General features: G+C 41.1%; 1 protein-coding gene across 2 annotated transcripts; it reads left to right on the forward strand.

Annotated features, from left to right (window-relative positions):
* Nucleotides 1–3395: 3395 nt before the first annotated feature.
* On the forward strand, nucleotides 3396–18051 carry LOC107188004 (uncharacterized protein KIAA0930 homolog). 2 transcript variants are annotated; one of them, XM_015576222.1, is made up of 9 exons: nucleotides 3396–4013; nucleotides 8304–8623; nucleotides 9558–9821; nucleotides 9902–10001; nucleotides 11152–11457; nucleotides 12328–12519; nucleotides 13520–14092; nucleotides 16844–16993; nucleotides 17869–18051. In XM_015576222.1, exons 1-9 carry the CDS (start codon nucleotides 3893–3895, stop codon nucleotides 17907–17909), a joined length of 2067 nt encoding a protein of 688 aa, XP_015431708.1. In that variant the 5' UTR covers nucleotides 3396–3892; the 3' UTR covers nucleotides 17910–18051. The 2 variants fall into 2 exon arrangements, with proteins under 2 accessions (XP_015431708.1, XP_015431717.1); XM_015576231.1 differs by lacking the exons at nucleotides 12328–12519; nucleotides 13520–14092.
* Nucleotides 18052–18548: the final 497 nt, after the last annotated feature.

The raw sequence follows: 18548 nt of genomic DNA on the forward strand, positions 1-18548 counted from the left end.
TATAATAATATATTACAGAAAAATTATTTTCTATATATTAATAATGTAAAACATGGCACGTATGATTGGGGTTGCTTAAATCAGATAGAACAATAAGTTGTTGCTCAGTGTGATTAATAACGTGCAAAATTAAAATTTCCATAGAATTACAGCAAAAAATTATTCTAAAAAAGACTTTAATTTATCAAAAATATAATCAAGCAATACTGCATGTGATTGATGAATTGCTGCCCTAATTTGTACATTACAGGTGCTGTACATAATATTGAACAAACAATTCTAATAAATCTATCTTCCAATTGTTTCAATTCTCTATTTTATATTTACAAAGGAACAAATTTCCAGAGCAACATTGATTAAACTTAGACATTGTAGCAGAAAAAACACGCATAGTGATTTAAAACGTGAGGTTCGAAAAGCAAGGACATGAATTTTATTCTCGTTTAAATAGTTCCATCTGGAATCCCGCGACAAGTCGGCCAGCCACGGCAGGGAATTATTATCTAGTGTCACGAGGTCAGTTTCGGGTCGTCCTATCTCCCTGGAAGCAGCGTCTTCCAGATAACACGGCCACGATAAACACCCACGCCCGCATACACCAATGGTCCCTGTCCAATGACCACACGTCAACTCCAAAAACGGAACATTAACGCTTTCGCGGTAGGATAACTCAAATGTGGGTCAGGACGATTTTGAGTTACAATTAGGAACCGGATAATCACGCACGAACCATAATAGTAATTCTCTACTGTGCACATTACTTAAACGTTCTTTCAAAGCCCCTGAATGTAACAATAATGAGTAATAGTACTTGCATACAAGCACTTGGATAGTTAAAATACTTTTATAACTATTACTATATTTCAATGGACACACGTAACGATGGAAAGAACTTTCTTCAAGGTCATTTTTTAACGAAATTCCGAAGTCATCGGTATTTTTTTAAATGGAACTCTGTATTTTTTTTCGACATCTTTATAGAGCGAATATTGAAAAAAATACATATATTGATAAAAAAATATCGATAACCTTAAAATATAGTGACAAAATGAACCTAAGAAAAAATTCCTTCCACCACCTTTTGACATGTGTCATACAACAATAAATAAGGGAGATATTTCACTGATCCCACTTAGCTAGGCCACTCTGTATATTTTCTTCAGTTTATCTAAAGAAATGTCATTTCTATACAGGATGTTCAGAAAAGGGGTCCAAAGATTTAGGAACTTATAGTGCTCACCGAGTGGAATAAAAAATGTTCTTAGTAAAATCCTTTCGAGGTAAAATCAACTTTTATATTTACGAGCGTTCGATGTCGTAAGTTCACTTCGCAACGTGTTGAATGTAAACAGAAGAATTGGTTTAGAAGCACATTAATTCAAGGTTGTATGCCAACATCAGAGTGTTACTAATATCAACAGAGATTACTTGATAGACGCTTACCTAGTACAACTCTTCAGTATTCATCCATAGCACGGTTAGTGATATTATCACGTCGTTAACAATGTCCGCCTATTGTTCTAACGTGGAAATGGCAAATATGCATTTTATGTATGGACTTGCCAATGAGAATACTTCTGCAGCCAGTTGTTTGTACTGCAATCTGAGTTTTCTATTGAAACGGAAGGAAGACATATCGAAGATTTGGAACAAACCTGAAAATATACTACTGCATTTTTCATCGAAAGGATTGATTTTGGCCAAAGCCTTAAACCCCATTTTTTGAACATCCTGTATACAAGTATTTTTTTATGGAAACAAAAGAAAATAAACAGAATCGAATAGCTAAACGGGATCATTTAAATGTCTGCCTCATTTATTGTTGTCTTAGACCCACTTTTTTGGACACCCTGTAAAGTAGTCACATTTTCTTGAAGCACCTTGTACACAGAATGTTCCTGAAAGGCAGTTAAAAACTTTTTCATGAGCATATCTACAAAATATAGCGTACAGATCTCGAAAAATTATTATAATTATAGATAGTTCCTGTGATGTCTATGCTTCAATATTTTCCAAGATTTTCATACAACAAACATGTCAAAGCCTTGCATGAACATTAGAGCAACGCTTGGTAGACCTAAGTGAACTACATAGACTTTACAGTCCAGTGCTTCCTACATGCTGTTCCTCGCGCCACATTGTGGAACACGCATATGCAAACATGGAATCTGTTGAAACAGAGTGAGGGTAGGTAATGCTGCCAGAGTAGGGGAACTGACGAATCCGAGTGGTTGGACAGCGCTACTATCGTAGAAACGGAATCAAATGGTATCTTCATGCCACTGTTTCCACTGTGTCTCAAACTACTTGCCATTCTCTGATAAAAAAGAGTGTCACTTTACATTTGCGGTATTATTTTGCAAAGTTTATTCTACTTTCAATATTTTATGCAATACAATATATCTTCCTTATAAGGTTGTAAAAGAATGTGACAAAAGGGTTCAGCTGATTCCCTAAATACTAAATCGTGTATTATGATTTTAAATAACATTGCACATAACATTGTTCAGTTTCCTCGACATAAATTATTAGACTGAGAAACAATGCATGATCGTGCGATGGGACTATAATTGAGAAATATAAAGGGTTTTGCCCCTCTGAAACTATCCCATATTTTCATGAATACCCTGCAGAGCATTCAACTTTTTAGGAAAGTACAGACTGCTCTCGATTATCGTCCCGAACCTGGGTCGCGCCAGGACAATAATCGAATAGGAAGAAACGCTTGAGATCGTAAATTTGTTTTATGCCCAAAGCCTGAGCCTCGTTAACAAAAGCGAAAGGTCAACGAACTCCCCTCACCACTGGTACGACTAACTCCTGGACAATAATCGTGTAGAACAAGCCAGACGATAATCGAAAGGTATCTGTACTACCCACATTTTCATAAATACCCTGCAGACCATTGAATTTCTTAGGAAACTACAGTCTACTTTCGATTATCATCTCGAACCTGGGTCCGCGCCAGGACAATAATCGAATAGGAAGAAACGCTTGAGATCGTAAATTTGTTTTATGCCCAAAGCCTGAGCCTCGTTAACAAAAGCGAAAGGTCAACGAACTCCCCTCACCACTGGTACGACTAACTCCTGGACAATAATCGTGTAGGACAAGCCAGACGATAATCGAAAGATGTCTGTACTACGTTTCGCGCCCACAGGAAGCTCACAAAACTCCGAAAATAATCACAAAACCGGCCTATCACGTCGACAGTGATGTTCAATCGGTCATCGTAATACAGGCGTGAACGAAATGAGTCACTTCGCAATTACCCCATCGAGGAAATCCGTTCGAAAACAGCGCGTCGATGGCGCGACGGAAGCTTTGGTTGCGTTCCGCATGCGCGGAATCATCGAGCGGTGCAGACCGCTAGTTAACCAGTCGTGTGTCGTCGGGGGGTCTCTCCCGGTGTGTCTCTCTCTCCGTCAGGGAAACGCAAAGCTCGAAACCGTGGCCGCAGAGCGGGAGACACGCTCGAAGAAAAACAATCATCGTGATACATCCTGATAGGGAAGGGGGGGAAGCAATAACTCGAGGTGACGCGTCGTTATGGGCCAGCTAAGAGCGGTGCGATAGGATTTGAATCAGCTGGAATCGCCGTGAAGGGAATAGCAGTGAACCGTGACGTAATCCATCAGGAGAGAGGCGCGAGAGATGCCGGCGCTGAGTCTCGTAGAAGGCTCACGATGACCCCTCGCCACCTCGGTGCGATCGTCGCTAAGTGTCACGTCACCGATTCGTCGACCGTCGCTCGGATTGGGTCCGCCCGTGCGTGATTCGACGCGACGCGAAACGTGCGTCGGTTGCGCGGCGGACAGGTGGGATCCAGCGAGGACGAAGAAGAAACGGAACCGTCGAGGAGGACGCTCCGCCACGGCGGCCAGCTGGGGGCATGGCTAATCTCGCGGGCAGCTCGACCTCGGGCCTCGCCAGGCCACCGACCATGCTCGAGCAGCTTCTCGAAGAGATCAACTTCCAGAGGACCAAGGAGCTACGGCAAATGCTCAAGGATGGTTCGTAGAGATATTGTTTTGTCGACCCGTTGGAATTGTTTGGATCTGATCGAGGTTTTCGTGGCTTGGCATCGTACAGGTCTCAGGGTTGAGGCTTTTGGGTGTAAGTTGTGTCCTTCTGGCATTATTTTCTTAATGTTTCTGGCTTCATTGGGGAGTCGAAAGACATAGTGATATTTTTGATTTGTGGTCAGTTGAAGAATTAGGAGTGTCCTTTGATTGGTATCCAATGAGAAAGTTTTAGTATATTAGTGGTGCGGTATGGGGAATATCTGTTTGTCTTTCGAACCCTTGATGAGGGTAGGTGCAATGCTTGCGAAACGTTGGGAAAATGATTCCACAAGGACAAGGTTTACACCCGAAAATTTCAGCAGTGAGAATTGTTGTGATATAATCGTATTTGTAATTTTGTTAATGCTATTTTGATCGTATGGTATCTTTGAAAAAGTTTTATTTTCGTCAGAAATGGTTTTATTTTTTAGAAGAGTGGAATTGGAACGGGGAGAAAGAGGGAAATAGAGGAAATTGTTGCCAACGCGCGTGTTGTTTCTTACTTCCCCGGTATGAATGAGAACCTACGGCCTTGAACCAAGTGTGCTGCAGCTGGGTTAATGTCTTAATAGGTTCAACGCGTTTCATTTTGTTCTGTGGCTTGGAGGGAGGATTCTGAAGTCTGTTTCTCCTCTCTGTATGTGATAGTTCGTGTTTTTCAGAAGATATAAATAGGTTCAGGCTGTCAAGAATATTTTGGATGATAAATGATCTGGAGAAAGGATTCTTAAGTCTGCTTCTTCGAAATCTTAAACAAGTCGTTCTTGTGTGTACGCAATTTCTTAGCTGAAAGGATTCTATAAATATTTGAGTGCGTAGCTCTTCCTTTTTGGCAAATAAGTTTTTGAGGATTTTCATTTATGTAGACACTCTGCTAACAGGACTCCTATGTTAGTTTTCGTTCTAGAATGTACAATTCCGGTCATCAATACTGAGATGCCTATTGTATTTACGGAAATGTCACGATTACCGGAGACTTTATTTCTTGCTCTGATCTTATTAGGCACTTCATATCGTGTACTATTTTTGTTACTTCCCATTGGTATAAGTATTACCTGTTGAATGTTAATATTGCCTTGAGAATATTTATTTCTGACCTACAACAACTTCGTATGTTGCGTCACGCTTGTTTACCAACGAGAATGTGTATCATACTATATATCATACTACGATTGTTGATCTTATAAAAATTTACACACGTTGTCCTTTTAGCGTTTGTCATGCTGATAGTTGCCTTGGAGAAAAGGCCCCTTATGCATGCGTTGCTATGACACTTGTAACGGAGTACTTGCAGGTGGTCGACTCTGCAGGGAACATGACTTGATCCTTTATAACCTCGAAAATTGAATCCATATAATCAATTTAACATGATTTTTCTATAGTGTCTAGAAAATAAACTTTCTTCTCCACACATTCAATACTCCTAAACAAATTACCCAAGAATTTTCTCCAAAAACAACCCAAACAATTGAATTATGTATTCAAGAAAACAGGATGTAAAACTAATTTCCAAAAGAGATTTAACTAGAAAAAAAATCTCTCAAGAATTTAACCAACAAACATTTAATTTTTAAATTATTATTTTCAGTAATCGATGAATTCACATGGGGTTACAGCGGTACCTTTCATGGAACAAGTCGATTGAATCGTGACTCGGTTGATTCTGAATGCCTCGAGAGCCGAAGGCATTAGGTCCGTTAAGCTCGAAAACGGTTCGTACTTGTCGCAGGAAGGATTTAACCGCGGGTCGAGTTCGCTTTCCAAGTTTCGTGGGAGGTCGCGAGTGTGCTTGAGCCGTGTCGTGGGGTGCGTTCCCCAAGGGAACTGGTCCTTTTGTTTAGGGTCCACCAGGGGTTCGCTGCGAGGGTGATTTCGCCGATCGATGCGAGTCGAGGGTGAAACGAGCCACGGATTTTTCTACGTATTCATCGTTTTCACGAAATCATTCGGTTCCTGTTCCTCTCAATATTCTCCACACGAACGATTCTATTCGAATCTACTAAATGTTCCTGTCCCTGTCAGACGATATGACATCATTCGTGTTTATCAACAAACGATCGACGCGAAGTGCGTTGTTCACGGTGGTTCGCGACGAATACATTTACATTCGTTTTGCGTGCATAATTACAGGATCGCCGAGGTCGATGACATCGAAACGTCTTAAACGATTAATCCAACAAGTAGACACCTCGTTCTACTTGTAATTCTTTTGTTTTCTGTGTTGCAGTGATTTTCCAGCTGAACACTTTTCCTTCCAGCATCGCTCACGGATGTCTGACGCTCCTTCGACCATGAAATTTCCTGTTCTTTACTTTATTTGCTCCGGTATCTCGGAACCGAAAGTTTTTTTGCGTTCCTTGTTAATTAGTCGTGATCACGGTCCCCTATTGTGGTATCTGTTTTTGCGTTAGCACCGAGCGACAGATTGTACTAACGAAACCACGTTCGTTAAAACGACGGGGAATCGCCGTAAACACGCTCGTTCTGTATTCGCGATGTGTGACGTAATCCCCTGTCGCTGCATAATTAAGTGCACGACTCAATTCCATTCCAGGTTTCACGTGTGAGTGACTACCTTGCTTTTCACGCCGGAATGCACTGGTGTTCTTAGGCGGATGACAAATGTATGGAAATAATTACTCTGTATGTTGTATGCAATGTGTAACCGAAGTATACAGGGTGAACCACGAATCGTGATGAGTAGAGATTACTCTGTTATTAGGAGACCGATTGAAAATGTTTTTACTAGGTATAGCATGGTTTCAAGAGAGCTTCAACGTGATTATAGGAAATTTTTTGTCAACTCTTTTTTTTCATGATTTTTCAAGGTCACCTTCAATTTTTTGCAAGTGCAGCTATAATTTTTTTTACGCCTATCTGTTACAGGATGTCAAGACGAATTCAATAAGTATCATAACAATAAGTATCTTAAAATTCCTAAAGAACCCGAAACTATACCAGGAAATACATATAATCTACTCTAAAGAGTTGCTAATGGCCAACAAGTCGCTGCGACGTTGAACATCGAAAGAAAAAGAATAAATTAGGTTTTCTTCCATTCAAAGATGGGTATTATGTTTTTGACGCGGTTGAGTATGTTTAACCTGTCTGACACCCCAGACGTGAGTGTTGACAAAGAGTTGGTCATCCAACAACGTCCAGAGATAAGAAAAAATATATTGAATTTACGTCAGACATAAAATTCTAAAGTAAACCAAACGTATTGATATTTAAGAATGGAAAAATTTTGAATCTATATTTATAGGTATGACCTTATGCTATTCAAGAACCGAACACAATACGCTTTTAAAATCTATCTACATATTTATCTTGGCAACACCATGTATAATAAAAAAATTTTGTCATAAACACGCTATTTATGCAGAACACGCATTCCATTTACGTCTACCATAAACGATCGATAGGATCGAGTTTTACATTGCCCACTAAATCCACGACAAATCGAAGGATCTGTCGCCAAGATTATGGTAAAACCTGCAATTACGCAGCAGCATCGTCGTCGTTCCTAAATATTATTATCGATTATCGGCCAGCCCGAGATTCGGTCGTCTTCGGTACTTCCCGTGAGTCTATTGTTTTCCGCGATCACGTCTAATATCCACTCGAATGCACGATAATACTCGGAAATACCGAGAGACGATACTTCCTGAAGCAAATCAGGCTTTCTTATTTTTATCGGCGACCTTCGCCACCACTGACGTCTTTGTTATTTTTCTCATCCGTTCTACTCGAGTTTCGCAAAAAAAAAAAAGAATCGAATTTATTTTTACACAATTGTTTCCCCGCTACATAGGATGTCCCTTAACTGGTGGTAACAACCGAGCAGGGGGTGATTATACATGAAAAACTAAGTCGAAAATATAGAATAAAATTTTTTCATTTCAGACTTCGTTTTCGAGAAAATCGGCTTTGAAAATTAATCTGAAACGCATGTATTCCTCACGGTACAATCGTAAGTAGAAACGGAATGCCATGAACAGACGCGCTAGCCAGGTCCTATTCAATTACACGCGCATCCAGTGGATCTTCAAATTGAATTATCTCGACAATAAAGTCTTAGATAAAAAAATTTTATTCTATATTTTCTACTCATTCTTTCATATAGAATCACACCCTGCCCGATTGCTACCTCCAATTCCACATAAACATTCAATAAGTCACTGTATTCGTTCCATTATAATATGCCTGTAAACGATCAGTTTCGAAATCTGTCCGCAGACTCTGGCTTCGTGGTATTACAAGGTACAACCTACTGGACGGACCTGTTCGTCCGGCATTTCCTTTTCCAAGCGGAGCACACGATCGATGGCGACGATCTGCTCTTCTTCGTGCGTAAGAAACACGTGAAGACCTCGTCCCGGTACCTGCCGAAGTTCGAGACGGAGGTGGACGTGTTCCGGAAGGACAGCAAGAAACTGCCGATCGGCGATCCCGACATCGATTGGGAGGAAACCGTGTACCTGAACCTGGTCGTACATCAGTTCGACTACACGCTCACGTTAGCGATCTGCACAAGAACGAGCCCCAAGGAATTGCAAGTGAGGCACACCGGCTCGAAAAGAGTCTAGACTTAACAATAACGAGTTCGGTATTGTCGTATGGTTGGAAAATCTTTTGTCACAGACCATGCTGGATTGTTGAGAGTCAGAACAGTAAATCTTTTTAATTCTGCTAAGATTGTTGATATTTAGGACAGTAGGCGAAGATGAGCAGAAAGTGCTAACACTGAAGATCAGAGTTCGATGCTCAACTGATTGGAACTAAATTGATCCACAGGATTCTTCTTCGACTTGTAATCTTCTAAAAATTCATCTTCCAACCACTTGACATTTAATTTATAAGTGAAAGAACGTAACATAGTTGTCAGAATTATTGTATTATAAACGGTGCTTTAAATCATGAACCTTTCTACGACACTAGGTTCAGTTATTAAATTTAACATAATCCTGAGGAACAAGAAACACACAGATATATTTGTACCAATTTTCTTATATTTTTCTCAAACTTAGATAAATATAAATAATTGCGTAGAAACAATGTTAATGATCGCAGAATACAATTGAAAACATGAAGACAAAATGGAACAAAATGAAAGTCTAAAATGTTAGGTTTGGATCCAAAATGGATCTAAAGATTATAGAAGTGATAAGCTCAAGACGATTGAATTACCTTCAAAAAAGATCTGACAGTAGACTTGTTTTTCTAATCACTAGTAGAATTTTTTAATACCTTATTAACCTTTTAATTACTCGCATGGGGTCATTGTCTTCATAAATTCGTAATTCTATAATAGTTTCCTAATTAGGTCTTCTGTATGACATTCTGGTAATGGCTGAATAATGGCTGAGATATTGGAGTCCTACAAGACCTCATGCGAGCAATTGTGCACAAGAAAATTTTTATCCAACGAACATGTAAATTTTCGAATCTTCATCATATTTCACGTTACTAACGATCGAATACTGTTTTCAGGTTTTACGTAGACACTCGCAAAAGGTGTACGCCAGTCCGAGTCGTCGTCGCATGGACGCAAAAGGGGATCTCGAAGAGATGACCTACCCGCACATCTGTTTCATGGTGGACAATTTCGACGAAGTTTTCTGTGATATTCTAGTCAGGGACGGCGAGATGGTGTGCGTGGAGTTGGTCGCGTCCGACCGAGAGGGCGCTATTCAGGGTGTGATTTTTCTTGGTTCTATCAGATACGATGCTCTGAAGAAAGTCTACGACGCGAGGGTACGTCTTTTAAAATTCCATTCAGTTCGAGCAACGACACACGCGTTTCCGAAATATAATATCGTCGCTTCGATTTGCAGTCGAGCTTGAGCACCAAAATGGCGCAACGCATGACCTTCGGCCTGTTTTCCGGCGCAGCTTCGCAGAGAATAGAGTTCGTTCGGATGAAGGGACCTCGTGGTACGAACACTCAATCTTTCTGTTACACAAAATACCCTTTCTTTAGTTTCTTTTGTTAACTCTTAATCTACATCGACCTTTTTAAAACTTCGTTCAAAAAGTATCGTGATCAACATGGTGAATTTCTCGAAATAATTATTGCTCCACTGTAATTCTGTGAACAGTCCATCCTTTATCCTGTAGCTCCACTTGCAATTGCTTGCTTAAACCTCCTACTAGTCCTGATAGAAGAGTCTACACTTTTCGACTTTAAAAAAATATGTATAGTCAACACAGAAAGTATTTGCACACTCGGATCTCTTACCATAAACTACGCTGAACAGAACGAAATATATGAAATGGTGAAAACACATTATTGAAAGCCTATTACAACTGAGGAAGAAGTATATCGAAATTTTTATTTCGACATATATTATTTTGTCGAAATTTGTGCCATGAAATACTTTTTCTTTTAAAACATAACTATCTTTACTGACCAGAATCGTATAGCAGGAACTTCAACTTACAAAGAAAGGCATGGAAGTGTCTCCCTCCGATTTTTATGAAACTTCGTATGTCTGTTAAGCAGTCGAAAATAAGGGATACGTATTTTTTTTATCAGCTGAGACGCTACTTTAAGGGGTGAAACCCCTCGAAGTTTTGATCCGAAATTTTTTGTTACAAACAAATCATATTTTGGACAATTTGTTAGCACCACATTATTCTACATAAAAAACCGCAAACCTCGTCCATTAGAAGTTTCCATGTATCTCATCTGGTTTTCGAGATAATACTTTCGGGTTGAAACTTCGAGGAGTGGTTTCACCCTACAAAGTCGCGTTTCAGCCGATAAAAAAAAATACGTATCCCTTATTTTTGACTGCTTAACAGACATAGGTGGTTTCACCCTACAAAGTCGCGTTTCAGCCGATAAAAAAGAATACGTATCCCTTATTTTTGACTGCTTAACAGACATACGAAGTTTTATCAAAATCGGAAGGGAACAATTTCGTGTCTTTCCTTGTTAGCAATCGTGTGCAGATACTTCGAAATATAGATGCAAAATTCATAAACTCGTATAGTTCACCGATGGAACAAACTCAAATCCATAATCCATGAACTATCCTTTAATGTCTTCCACGGTCCGTCGCGTTGACTTACGGTCTTGCAGGTAAAGGACACGCGGAAATGGCTGTGACGAAGCCCAAGGGATCAGGGGCGGAGACCCCCACCTCGGAGCCCGGCTACTGCGCCACGGATTCCTTGTGGGACGCGGACTGGGACGACGCCGAGGAACTGTTCATGTATCGACATCAACGAAGGCTGTCCGACCCGAGTGCGAACTTAAACAATTTCGTTCGTGGCGGTTGGAGAACGAAGCCTGACACCGCCGCGACGAAAGCCAGATCGGAGAACGAAGGACTGGACTCGATGGCGAACGGTCTTAGCGAGATCGAGGCCGGGGACGTTCGAGACGGTAACTAAGAAGCTAAGTTTTCCACTCCGCCTAGGACGATTCATCCGCGTCATCGATGAATCTAAACGGGACGGAAGTTAACAGACACTATATATCTTCACTCGTCCTTATCCTATTATTTTTTTCTCTGCCTGCGCCCTTCAGGATCGATCGTGCATGCGGTTGTGTTACTGTGTCTTTTGCACAATTCTTTCTCTTCAATAGCTTAGAAACTGCCACATAGAGAAGATATAGTATTGAACATGTTCCGTTTACATCGCGTGACAAACACTTTTCTTCTCGGATTCTTGAACTTCCGACAACTTCTGTTCAGTTGAACACAAGAATCGCATGTTTTATTTGTTCGCAAACTCACAGCCTATATGTATATATATACTTTCGTTCTCTAACTCTGCCGATCTATCGCCGAATTCTATAGTTACGTCCGATCCAGTTTGCCTGAAGTAACAGAAAACTAATTGCAGAGTGCTCTTTCTTTGCGAATCCTCTTATCGTCCTTCGATGCTCGAAGGACCGCACACGTTGATTTTCGATCGTATCCCTCGGACCGGTCGGGTGCCATCGTGACGCGCGGAGTGTATCGATCTAGGCGCAGCTATCCGACAATTATTCAACGGAAGAGATTCGGAAACGAATAATAACGTGCGACGCGAGAAGAAAAACAGCTTAGAGTACCACCACCAACACCACCACACGCGAACCCCGCGTACATTTGTCACGAAACAGAAATAAACAACAACAACGACAAAATAAACGAATGGACGTAACAAATTTAAACGCAGAGTATTAAAGACGAACGAAACGGGAGAAAAGATATAATGCCTTGTCTCTAATCTATGGCACGTGCCATGCCGGCTCTTTCCTTTGTAGCCGATCCACAGGATAGCAGCTGGGGCGGCCGGGGCTCGCCGGGAAATCACAGGAGTCCTCGCGCCAGACGAAGAAGATCCCCTAATCTACCCGGCAAGCAACAACGTCCCAAGCAAAAGCAACGTAACTCGTGGGAACGCGCCGGTAACGAGAATTCGCCGAACCGCAAGGAGGCCTATCACGAAACAGACGGTGAGCGTGCTCCTACGTGTTCGGGACGATCGTTCTTTGTCTCTCGTGGAGAAACTGTGAAATAGAAACAGACCCTGAATGCGTGATGCGATTAAGGGTAGGTGATCCTTCGGGAAGTGCAAGGCGAAGTTCTTTTCTGCGAAACTTTCAGGCAAATTCTGTGGAGGAAGTGATATCGAGGAACATATTCCTGCTATATGTGCATAAAGTCTACAGCATATTTATTTATTCACTATCGGCCAGAGGTGTGAGACCAGGTCTGACAATCAATGAAGGTGGAATGTATTATTCCACAATAACTTAATGAAACTAATGCTCCAAGACTGGACACAACTAATTCACACACCTACCAACTTCATAGGTTTTATTAAATTCTAGTAAAATGATATTTTACTGTACGTTTCTATCGACGATAAATTATTTCATATTAGCAATAATGGTTTCCTAGGGATTTTTAGTATTTCCTAGGGCAGATGTCGGCAGCTTATGACCCGCGGGTCACCAAATGACCCATTTGATAATTTCAAGACCCACTCGGGTTCCGTAAATAAAGTATATTATATAAAAACAAATTATAAAACATAAACATGAAACAAACACTTTGAGAAAATATAAATAATAGATTAACGTTGACCCGCGGGTCATAGGTTGCCAACGCCTGTCCTAGAGAGTACTTCAAGTCCAGCAACACTTTCTTAGTGTTTAACCAGATTCTATTAGATACATACCCTAACCCTAACCTAACACTTCTGGCCAATAGTCTCCAATTTATATTAAACTCTGCTCAGCTGTAATAAATCACAAATCTTCGCACAAAGAATTATTTCCGTACTTACAAACACTCGCACCAAGGATCGCCTACCGCAACATTGCATCGCGCGATTAAGGATCTGAACGATCCTGAGACAGTTTCCCGGCCGAGGAGACCAAGAATGTAAGGGCATCGTGGAAACCGCGAGACGTAGCGTGCAGATAGTCGAACGTGTTGTTTCGTGGGCAGGCCTCCAGAACTACCAGCACAACCATATCGAGGTCGGTAGCGAGATACTGGTGCCGGCAGCTGCGTGTCTCACGGACGACAACGTTCGCCGGAAGTTGAACGCAGGCGCCATTATGGTCCACGGCAAGGAGGAGCTGCCGTTGGGATACGAGGAGGAGCAGGACAATAATCGGAAACGCAGGCCGTACAGCACCGGGCACATCAATCAAGAGAGGATCAACAATCTGGAGAACGAAGAGGAGCATCGACTGCTCAGCGACGACGAGATGTTCAGATCCCGTCGACCGGATGGACGAAGACGTCTACGATCCGCTGGCTCCGACCACGAAGACTACTACACATCGAGGAACCGGAACAAAAACGACGAGCCGATGAAAGACAAAAACGCGAACGCCCGTATCACTCGCGGCAACCTAACCACACACCGACAGAGCGCCACCTTGCCCAGGCGAAGACGGAGGCGAGCGCTATCTGGCAGCTTCGTTGGGAACCCGCTGCCCCCTCACCGTGTCACACCAGACGGCACAGCCATCTACTATTGGTGCGAGCTCCCGCGCCGCCCCGGCTCACAGGGTAAATTCTTCTTCCACCCTGCTCGACACCACCTCCACAAACCCCCCCATTAAATCGAACACGTGCACAGGCCACGGGCTGTTCCATAAACGACGGCTTACTTCGACCACAGACGAGGTATAAAAGTAGACATTTCATCCAGTATATTTATGTGGCCCACTTTTCTGGGGTTACGTACCCCATTTCCATTTTAGTGTCACTACCCATCGCAGATTCACTGTTCTCAAAACGTAGAGGTCGCTGAAATCATTATTTAGTGTCACTGCCCACCGCAGAATCATCGTTCTCAAAAAGTAGAGGTCGCTAAAATCATAGGCTTTTTAAAGTGTCGGTACTACAGTTTAGGTGGGCCACCAACTCCCATAAGATGAAAGGATTATTCTTATACCTCGTCAGTGCTTCGACGTAGAACGGGGTGATCCCGAAGTGTTTCGCTGGTACAGGGTTTATTGTAATACGAAGGGTGTTTGGGGTAGTTTTTCTTTTCGTGGTTCTTGGGTATCCAAGATATTGCGAATATTCTTTCAGATACTACGTTTTGCGATGCATGTTGTTGGTGTGCAGAGTGATTCAGGGCAGATGTAGGACACTTTGATTGTTTGGGAGATCGAGTTAAGTGCAGAGTGTTATACAAGCATGGATCTTGTTTTCGGTATGTTTGTGTAGTTACGAAGTTCTATAATTTTCTTGCTACTGTAGTTGAATTACAAGTTTGCTGCGAAGCAACTTTTCAGGAATGAAAGTGGAAGGTACATGGGGCATCTTTTTTCAGAGTTCAGTTTTTTAATGAATGCTCGAAATGTTAATCTTTAAATTGTTGTGACTATTTAAGTATTGAGAATAAGTTCATGTGTTCATATATTTGTTGCTTAGGATGATTTCCCAAACAATCTATTCCTTGCAATCGTGAATCACCCTGTATAAAGAGGATCGTGATTCTACGTCTCTTCGTCGCCTTTTCTCAGTGAACGAGAAGGTACAAAGAATTGCGTATATTTTATAAGGAATTATACAATTTCTCTGATTGTTGATCAGTGTTGATATACACTAAGGAGTACAAAGGTGGAATAGTATTAAGAAAGACTATTACAAATATAGTTCTGCAAGAATGCTCCCCTAGCACCCTAAACTACCCCCTTGACTATAGCCACAAGGTAGTACTTCGAAGGTACCAACAACTAGACACAGGAAACCAAGTAACTAATCACCTGATTTTAAATGTTTGACCTTGTTTCTAGAACAGTTTAGCAATCGTAGCGTAAATTAGATGCATGATCATGTGGTTATTATCCTAAAAATTAACCTTACTTCTTGATTAAAAAGAGAATAGCTTCTTCGAATAATTTTCTAGAAAATGGGACCTTTGCTTAGGGATAAGATTAGAATAAAAGGAATAGCATATATTAATACAATCTTAACATTAATAGTTTCATCTTATAGAACAGACTATTAAAATATAGGCAATTATACAGGGTGGCCGGTTGTAAGTTTACCTCACCAAAGGGTCTGTCGAAAATCTAAACTACAAGTTTTGCATAAAACATTCCATTCTTGATTATCTAACGAGTAGAAACAGCTGACAATAGACGGACACGTCCGAAATTCGCATTTTTCGAAAATTGATATCCAATTATAAAAATGTTAGTTTATACTTTAAACTTATTCTTTCATGACGTATTATCCTCTCATGATTGTAACCACCAATTACGATCCACCCTGGAATAAAATTCTAACAGTAATTCAGACCGCCAAGCCTGAATAGCAATAGAATAACATCGTCGTAACTCCGAAACAGGGTCAAATAATCAGTTTCACTGATCTAAAGTAACGCCGACGTATTACGATACACCCTGTAGACAGATGCAAAGAAGATAATCTCGTGCTAAAGCGATCGTTTATTGAGCAGCCTGTACAACACCAGTCCGCCAGTGGTCATTTCTGTCCATTATGCTCAATCCATGGTAATCGTCAGAGAACTAAATTTGTTTCTCTATTTGTGTGACCATGCTCGAACCATGACTGTGTTTATGAGGATGGTGAAATTACAACGGCGATGGTATCGTCCCGGTGATTAAATCGATCGGCCGCTGGATTATTATTTTGGTTTGTCGTGACGGTGTCCCGTAGTGCTGGTGGTGGTTCGTAACAAAAACGACCGACGGTGAGATCGAAATCAATCGAAACGGGGAATTCGGTGAAAAATAAAAAAACTACCCTGCGTGTTTCACCTCCGGTATAAACATAGTCATCCAGAATTTGAGATGAAACTGAAAGAGCGGAAGCTCGTAGAGCCTTGACGAGATCGTCCGACGATCCATTTGTATCCCAAAAAAAAAAAAAAAACGGCAAAGCTTCATCCGTCATTTCCATAGCGTTCGATCTGTCCATACGATGTTTCGATTAAACCGTTTAGACAAAAAAAAAAATCAGACACTCTTCGAAGAACGAACGAAGCTAGTGCATCACTCTTTGTGTCTCTCTGTTCTGCGCACCTGTAGCCGATGTGTATTGCTGTTACCATTTGAACAACTCTCCGTGATACTCCCAGTTCAACGAAAATCGATCACCTAGATCCATATAGTCGTTTGATTCCAATTAACGTGACGCTACGAGTCTCGATCCGATGCCATTGTTCCTACATGTCTCGCGAGATTCACTTTCCTACGAGTCATTCCAGGATCTTAGCTGTACGCCGAGTTTCCGATAGCGTCGGGACTGTTGACTAACGATTACGGTGTTTTCTGTGGCCAGAGTTGGACGACGGCGCTTACAACCCGCTGTGGACGATGAGAGGGTTCACTCAGACGTTCCATTTCTGGAAGGAGACCAGGCGAGCCCAGTCCGTTCCCTTGAACGCATTTCTTACCTACATTACGTTGCCCTGGTGGAGCATTGCCAAAGGTATACGATCGCTAATACATCAGCTCAATTTAAGAATTACACCGTTACACGTTTATTTTATTCTCCAAACGTTTTTTTCACCTTGCATACTTGTGTTAGGTACGTTGTTAAAGAAGTGGTCAGAATGAACGTGTTAATAGTTTAGGTTAACAGACTAATTTAGGAACAGCAAACATTTTGAATGAAATTGTTGTAAAAGGTTATGGACTACTGTATACTGTGGACGTGCCTCCGAGATCTCAAGGTGACCTTTGTTTTTTTTTTAAATGGACCAATATATTTTCATTTAGGTAGACGTGTAGCCCATTCCGCGATGAATTCATTGACCTTTAATATGTTGGTCTTTGAAGGTCATTTAAGGTCATTTACTACTGTTCGAAATTTATACAAATACTACGCCAATAAAGATGTTTGTAACCAAATCGATGAAATACTACGGTAAAAAAAGTCTTAGGGACGTTAAACAAAGGGAAGTTTTGATGGGTAATAGGTGACCTTGAAAAAAAAAAATATCAGTGTCAGTGAATTCATCGCGGAATGGACTACAGATCTACATAAATGAAAACATATTGGCCCATTAAAAGATCAAAGGTCACTTTGAAATCTCAGAAACATGTCCACCCAGATAAGATTTGTGACCATCATAAGATGTCACCATCGAAACAACGTGAGTTCCACTTGAAACATTTTTTGGACTAACGAATGATTCGGGAAATAATTGTATGTGAAAGTTCAAATGAGGCACCCTGTATATCTTTCGTACATCGAATATAAACTGTGTACACTCATTAGCCATAGCGTACAGGCTAAAAATCGAGGACCAACGTGTTCATTTTTACAGGAGGAAGATAATGGCGATTCGTTTTTCTTTGCAGATATTCTTGATCATCGAGAAGGACCTATCTTGACGTTCTAGCCCACGTGAGGCCCTATTTTCATTTCAACGGAGTCCCCCATACGTCACTTGATTTCCCAATTTGTACGCGCTTGGACAGAAAACTGTGGTCCAATAAAATCGACGATATGTATAGATGAAGAAATAAACGAGATACTATTTACAAACCAACCCGGTTCGATTCATTACGTAAAAGAGAGACATATTCGCAGCGGTAAGGAATATTTTTTACGTCCGTTTATGGAGTTCTTAGATAATTTCTGACGGATTATCGCGGCTCAAAATGAAGTGTACTTCAAACCACAATGTTTGCTCATATAAAAGCCGGACAGGATATTCGTTGCCGCACTGTGATAGATACTCTTCCGTCGTGGATATCGGGTCCTCTGTCAGTCATCTGGAAATGCAACTGTTCGCGTGTTTCGTATATATTCTCACATTTAGTACGGCGTTATGGAAGGTGAAGTGTACCAACTATTACGGAACTTCCAATTTGGGTGTAATAAAGATAGGTATAAAAAATATTTTTCTATATTAGTTATTACGTTGTTGTAGTGAATTATTTAGTTCATTACGTTTCATAGACAAAAATTAACTTCAATCGCAACGATGGAATATTTTTTCGTGTGTATCACATGGTGAAGAAGTTAACGTAATCAC

Source organism: Dufourea novaeangliae, unplaced genomic scaffold, assembly GCF_001272555.1.
Source record: "Dufourea novaeangliae isolate 0120121106 unplaced genomic scaffold, ASM127255v1 scaffold16, whole genome shotgun sequence".
Lineage (NCBI taxonomy): Eukaryota > Metazoa > Arthropoda > Insecta > Hymenoptera > Halictidae > Dufourea > Dufourea novaeangliae.